Raw genomic sequence first — 7,513 nt, forward strand, 5'->3', positions numbered from 1 at the left:
CCCTGTTCCCTCCCTGTGTACTGCCAATCATGCTGCTGAGCGTTCTATCTGAGAGAATAAATGCCTCCCCCTCCCTCCCTCCCTGTCTGTCTGTCGGAGGTGATGTCTGTGGGTTTCCCACCGTCAGCCGGCCTGTCAGGGAGTCAGGTGCCACATGTCAGACAGACACCGACAGTGAATAAATATTTCAGAGATGTCTAGATAGATAGCGCCTCGCTGCAGAAGAAGAACAGGTGTAAAACAACAACAACAAACAGAGGGAGAGAGAGAAAGAGAGACGATTTAAAACCGATACTTTAGATCTGCATTCACTCCAATAGGAGAACAGAACTCATTTTAAAAGCCCTTTTAATCAATAGAAATCTTACTGTCCTGTTCAAATTAATTAAATTCAACACTGCAATTTGCACTGGGAGACTGCCATGGCCTGTGTGTGTGTGTACGCATGTGCATGAGTGTGTGCATGTCCATGTGTGTACGTTCCTGTGTGTGTGTGTGTGTGTGTGTGTGTGTGTGTGTGTGCTCGCACGCACGTACGTGTGTGTGTGTGTGTGTGTGTGTGTGTGTGTGTGTGTGTGTGTGTGTGTGTGTGTGTGTGTGTGTGTGTGTGCGTGTGTGTGGTTAGCCATTGTTACAGGCCTGCTGAGGGAGGTAGTAATGAGGGACTAGAGTGTGGTCACTGTGCACTTCTGTCAACTAGCCCATGCTGGCCTACATGGGTCAGAGGTCAGGTGCTGTGTTGTTAAAAAAGAGTGTTGTGGCTGAGTGGTGTGACTGACATAGAGATGGACCCAGCTGTCTGAACCCAGGGTAACATGCTGCTCCTTATGATGGGCAGGAGAGCAGGAGAGGGATGGGCTGTGGAGAGAAGCAGAGGTGATTACTGCTACCTATCTATACAGAACACACAGCCAGGCATACAGCTGGTTGGTTGAAATTATATCATGTTATGTTGCTGAAATGAAGTCATGCTATCTGGCTGGAATGACATAATTTCAACCATTCTTGTCCGCTGGGATTAACCTCAACATACAGGTCATGAAATTGTCCCCAACTACCATTTATATTCCGTCATGACCCGTCTTTCTGTCTGTACCTCCTTGATGTAAAACCGCATAACCCATATTTATTCTAAATAAAAATAAATGAAATGCACATACATTCAACATGTTCAACTCAACACTGGCATTCAATGTGGGAGAATGTCTGTTGACCTTATAGCAGCTGTGGGTAGTAATTTTCTATCAAGCAGCACTTCAACAGGTATCTGATATCATTACAATAACAAACGTAATTGCTTATGTCCAAATTGTCTATTTCCTGTGTGTTCGCTACATTATCTGACTGTGAAGTATGTGTGATTGACGGCTCTTGGAGCACTAGTGAGTGTAGTGTTTTCTAGCATTGAGAGATTGAAAGGTCCTGGAGGTACACAACTCCACACACAAGCTGGGATGGTAGTCCTAGTTTTGTGAAAAGGCAAAACCCTCCTTGGTTAGTCCGGCAAGATCTTCTCTTGCGTTAGACTACTCTCCCTCTCTTTCTCTCTTAAACACACAGACACACACTCAAACACACACTCACACTCAGTCACTATCACACACACATAAATGCACACACTGTGTCCACTAGCACACAGATTGCAGGGCTCAACTTGTCCTTGTCCATCCAAAACATTTGCGGCATGATGAGCTTGGAAGACAAAGTGAATTTGTTAGGACAGGGTTGAGGACACTGCAGGAAGCCTATCACTAACACATCATACTTGATGTCTGTCTCACTACAGGGATGGAGGGCCTGTAGCCCACTCAACACCCCTCAATATTACGACAATACAACGACACACAGGCCAAAGGGGAGGCAAATTCTTTTTGGTTTCCTAAAATCTCTTTTCCGCCTCGGAAGGTTTCGTAAAGTCTATACAGTGGATAAATAAGTAATCTAATTGATAATAGATGATTAAGGATCAACAATATGTGATCCTGTATGGGATGAAAAAATAAGTCAGTCTGCTCTTATTGAAGCATGTATTTCCGCTGAAAAGGTTGATTCTGTTCTTTTAAAACACACAAAAAAGCATCTATACATGCAGGTATTAGTGCATAGGTTCCTGCAAAAAAGTACTATTGTGTTGTCCATCTAACCATCAAACCAAACCCCATCATATGAATTTGGCATAGTTAGAAAGAAAGAAATGACCATCTCTTAAATAGATATCATTTTCTGTTCACACCCTCCTGTCGTATGGTTAGCATATATTTTAAATATATTTCTATGTATATACATATGAATAAAAAAGGGACGAGGACAAAACAAAAACAAAGAAAGAGCAGTAGACTAGGGAGCTCGACGTTACCTGGTTAAGTGTCATCTTTTAAATCACAGTAATATTAAGATAGTGGAAATGATAACGATTAGAACACAGTGAAGCCTAAAAGAGAATGACATCATACAGGAAGATTGTTTGTGTACTAGTCCAGGGAGGGTGCACAGGAGGGTGTGATCAAACCTCACAAATTGGAGGTTAGTTTGGAGTGGACAGGTTCTAGTTCAGAGTGGGCTGCCGAGCCTTTCCGTGGCGGCAGGGCCGGGGAGGCCACGGGGGACTGAGTCTGGTGCTGCAGGTGTCCTGGAGACATCTGGGCAGGGACAGGAGGAGCCATGTGTCCTGACACCGAGCTACAGGGTTTGGGCACTAGGATGGGGGAGGAGTAGGGCGAGGAGAGGCAGTATCCTGGCTCCATGGAGGAGCGTGGGGGTGAGGAGCGTGGGGGTGAGCTGCGAGAGGGTGAGGAACGTGGGAGTGAGGAGTATCCCATGGCCTGGGCCACATCCTGGGGCAGGGAGGGGTTAGAACAGGACAATAGTTTCATATCCTCAGAGAAGCTGCCCAGCCCCAGCAGAGACTCACTGCCGGCTGCGTGCTGCTGGCTGGGGAGGGAGGTCTGGGCCATGAGCAGAGAGCTGTGGGACCCTGTGGCACTGGACGAGTCACTGTAGTGGAAAGTCCTTCCTGTGACTGGGCTTTGGACCGTGGGGCTAGGCCCCAGAGGGGTGTAGCAGGGCGAGCCGTTAGCTGAGCCATACTGGGCCAACGAGGCCAGGGCAGACCTCTCCAGGGACAGCTGAGGGACCAGGCCAGACTGGAGGCCAGACTGAAGTCCAGACTGTAAGCCTGGAAGGCTGAACTGGGCTAGGGGAGACGGGGAGCCCTCTGGGGCCTGCTGGGTGGAGGAGGAGGATGGGGAGCCTGGAGGGGGGGAGTGGTAGAACCCACTCGGAGTCCTGCCCCCGCCTGCAAACTGCTGCAGGGAGCCCACCTGTGGAGGCTTTAGGGGCAGCTGGCTGTGGAGCAGTTGACAGGGCTGAATGTTGCCGGATGAACCAGTGGACTGGGGGCTGATACTACAACCAGAACTAGAGGTACCCAGAACTCCAATTGTCATTCCACCTATAGCCCCTCCCATTGCCCCTCCTATATGCCCTCCAGCTGCCCCTCCCATTGCTCCACCAGTAGCTCCTATATGGCCTCCACTAGTTCCTCTAATGTGCCCACCACTAACCCCTCCTGAGTACCCCCCAGTGGCTCTTCCTATATGCCCTCCAGTAGTATATCCTTCTATAGATCCACGTCTACCCCAACCAGTGGCACTTCTTATTGTCCCACCCGTGGCCCCCTCATCAGCCCCTCCTATTTCACCTCCGGTAGCGCCTCCTGAAGACCAACCTGTAGCCCCCCCAGTAGCTCCCCCTGTTGCTCCACCCATCCCTGCTCCCCCCATGGCTCCCTGCTGGAAGAGGGCAGCGAGAGGCGGGGTGGTGCAGCGGAATGGCTGCTGCGTCTGAGGCTGTGAGTGGAGCTGGGCCGTGCTCTGTGCCGTGCTGTGGGAGGGAGAGCCCCCGGAGGAGGAGAAAGGCCCAAAGGGAAAGGCGGAGGCCCCGGTAGGCCCAGGCTGGGTTCCACTGCTGCTGGACGCCTGCTGACTGGAGCTGGCTGCCCCTGAACCCTGAGTCGTGTGGTGGGCCCGGAAGGAGGCCAGCAGGGCTGTGTCCATCCCAGAGCAGTGCAGTTTAGACGGGGTGCTGGAGGGGGATTCAGGCCCCATGAAGGAGGTGGGAGCCGACGTGTGGAACTTCTTCAGCCGGCCGGGGGGAGGGTCCTGGAGGTTCCTGGAGCCCAGGACTGTGACCGGCGGGCGGAAGAGCGCGGCGGGGAGGTGTGGGAGGTGGGGGTGGTGCGTCAAAGCGATGGCCACAGAGGTGGTGGCGGCAGCAGCCTGCAGGGGTGCCTGGATGAGGGGAGCCCAGATGACGGGGGTGTGCCCCGGAGATGGGGGCTGAGGTCGAGGAATGTTCTGGAGGAGGTGGGCGCAGGTGGCCATGTCTCTGTCATGCTGCACAATCTGCTGGATGATCTCGTTCTCCTGGTAGTTGAGAACGCCGGAGCTCAGGTCATGCTGCACCTTGTGCTGCAGGAGGGAGTTCTTCTTCCCTGTGAGACAGACAGACAGACAGACAGACAGACAGACAGACAGACAGACAGACAGACAGACAGACAGACAGACAGACAGACAGACAGACAGACAGACAGACAGACAGACAGACAGACAGACAGACAGACAGACAGACAGACAGACAGACAGACAACACAGAAACAGAACAATCAGCCGGATCGTCCAGTTAGTTAGTTAAACACTCTGGAATTGCATCTGATTTAGACATGATTTTTTCACTATACAGTTAGCCACACACTGCCTGGCCCTACTGCACAATAACCAGCTACATCATAATCACCTCTGATCCTGTGAACAAGCAACACATTTGCCAACAAAGGCCACTGAGTGTTACTGAGTTTTAGCCCCTAGGCTGCACATTGACTATTAAAGGGCGTCAGAATGGCTGTGATCAGCCTACTCCCAGACTCCTCTTTGATTCCTATGTCACACGGTCGCTGCATTCTGAAGCACTTCTCCCTAACAGCACCGAGCACAAGGACAGAGCTTGAAAAGAGAAACCCTGGCTGAAATTTGGAGGAGGGAGATAGAGAGAGGGAGGGCGGGAGGGAGGGAACGTAGCCTACCAAGGGGAATAACACAGAGGAAGCATGATAGCTCCAGCAGGCTGTGTGTGTGTGTTTGTTTGACTAGCTCTTACTGTGGAGCCGTAGATAAGAGGCAAAGTGAATGCAGATGAAACATGGCTCTGAATGGGGACATGGCTGACTGATATGGAAAGAATGAGGAACTGGTCAGTGTTCACACTAACGTCAGTGATTTCGCAGTGTAGGGCAGTGCTCCTCTGCTGTCATTGGATGGCCAGAGCTCCATGGCCAGTGGTGGAGGGGTCAGGGGTCAGCCACTCACCAGATTACAGAGACAGGATGGGGATGGCCTGAAATAGCTCACTATGACGAGCTAAGTAACAAATAGCCTTTCTTCGGGAAAAGGTGAACTCAACACAGGCCCTATCCCTCTTGGGTGGACGTGCCAGCAGTGACAGGGTTAATTCACACAAGCGTTTTTTCTCAACCACTAATCCTGAAAGGGTTGAAATCGTACAGTACCCGCACTCTCAGCTCACTACTGTCAATGCAATTAGGCCCAGATCAATCTCTCTCCATTTCAGATATGAGAGGCTGGCGATTAGGGGGAGCAGTGCTGGGGGCTGTCTCTCGGTCCGCCCTGACCCCGACGCCGCTCGCACGTCGCCGTAGAAGGCCCAGCTCTGATCCGATTGCACAGGGTCCATTAAGACAGTAATTAATTAGTAGGGCATTCGCTGTGTGAATGACTTCATTATGCAGGAGGGCTGGGGAAAGGTGAACACCATTTTCACCAAAGAAAGAGCCCCCTGCCTGCAGCCATTTTTCAACATTTCATTAGAGGCATACCCAGGGCCACAATGAAGCATGCAGAGATAGTTCAGTTATGATAGAGGTGTGCCGACGTTCACTGTGAATCTTTTATTTGTCTGGGCTGGCTGAGAACTGAATGAAGTGTCATATCATTGCACACGCTGTACACATCACTGAAATGGTGCTAGAGTGAAAAGAACCAGTATTCTATGTACTTAACTACTGCATTCCAAACACCTACCTCCCCTGTTCTTCAGGGCCAATACAACAGATGTGAGATGATCCATTCTCTTACTGTTAGCACCGGACATTTTATCTGTCACTGTCTGTTATGTAAATTGTATATAACTAACCAAACTAAATACACTACTTTCACTAGGTCAACTAGGTGAGCTATATATCGTGAGTTCTTCACCACCACCATGGGGTTTTCCTCTCTTTAACTTACATCACTGTCCCTGCCTGGAGAGATTATCACATGAGATAATAAAACAATATCCTGTAGAATAGAGAGAGTTGTCTCCTCTCTTCTCTCTGCGGTGCCCATCCGTCCCTCCTCCCTGGCAGCCAGGGACCACGGTGCCAGATGTGTGGAGGCCAGCGTGGGAGGGGTGGAGACATCTGAGCTAATATGACATATCTGTTTGCTTGGCCTACTGGTCCAACTGGCCCTGAGCAGGTCACTAACATACACAAACACTGACTGCATGGCCTCCTCTCCTCTTCGCTGGCTGCTCACTTAGCTGGAAACAGCTCCCTTCCAGAGGATTCCTCAGCTTTGGCACATCTGTGTTTGATTCCCAGACAGACACCTCCATGTACAGTACAGTGACTGGCAGCTGACTCACTTTGTAATTTACTCAGCCAAACCATATTCATTTACTACAACATCACGTTTCATTTGTTCCATCCGGGATTTGAATCAGTGGCAATCTAGTACAGAGTGTTACCTGGGGACTGTAACACGTCTTTGAATACATTCATACTTCACAATACTTGACAGTGGAGAGGCAGATGATTGGCTGTAACGATCAGCTCAATTACAGTGATACATATGGAGTTGAAAGTCATGTTGTACTATGTAGTCTCTTACCTATGCGGTCCAGCCGGTCCAGAGCCACGGTCTCGAAGGCCCGTCTCATCATGGGGTACTCTTCCAGGACCTCGTTGAAGTTGTCCACAGACAGAGAGTACAGACGGCAGTAGGTGTCTGCTCTGACGCTGGCTGTTCTTCTACCCCGCGTCAACAGACAGATCTCTGTACAGGACACAGGGAGAGAGGAACGTCGACACTATGACGGCATGATGACATGTTCACTATGGTCAAGGTAGAGATCCTGTTGTCGTGTAGGGCTGATGTTATGTCAACGTTGCTCCACTTCTTATCAAACGTCAGGGACATCTTTGTGAAGGCTGACAGAAGTATTAAGACCTAATGTTTCCTATGACATGTATCACCCCGACTGAATTCTCTCATGTGTGAACTTGACCTGAAGGGATTACGCACACTGCTGTGAAAAATAGATAAATATCACTATTGTCCCACTTACCATTTATGATGACGAAAATGGGGAACAAAAACGTGAACCGCTGAACCAGGGGTAGGCAACCGTGTTCCTGGAGTGCCACAGGTACTGCAGGATTAGGTTCCAACTAGGC

General features: G+C 50.2%; 1 protein-coding gene across 1 annotated transcript; it reads right to left on the reverse strand.

Moving 5' to 3' along the window:
- Window positions 1–2,510: 2,510 nt before the first annotated feature.
- On the reverse strand, window positions 2,511–7,112 carry LOC120036865 (potassium/sodium hyperpolarization-activated cyclic nucleotide-gated channel 4-like; the record flags this gene model as incomplete). Its single annotated transcript, XM_038983161.1, has 2 exons — window positions 2,511–4,492; window positions 6,948–7,112. Coding segments are annotated over 2 exons (2,147 nt in total), but the record flags the coding sequence as incomplete, so codon positions are not given.
- Between the last annotated feature and the right edge of the window lie 401 nt (window positions 7,113–7,513).

Source organism: Salvelinus namaycush, unplaced genomic scaffold (assembly GCF_016432855.1).
Source record: "Salvelinus namaycush isolate Seneca unplaced genomic scaffold, SaNama_1.0 Scaffold1490, whole genome shotgun sequence".
In the NCBI taxonomy this organism is placed as follows: domain Eukaryota; kingdom Metazoa; phylum Chordata; class Actinopteri; order Salmoniformes; family Salmonidae; genus Salvelinus; species Salvelinus namaycush.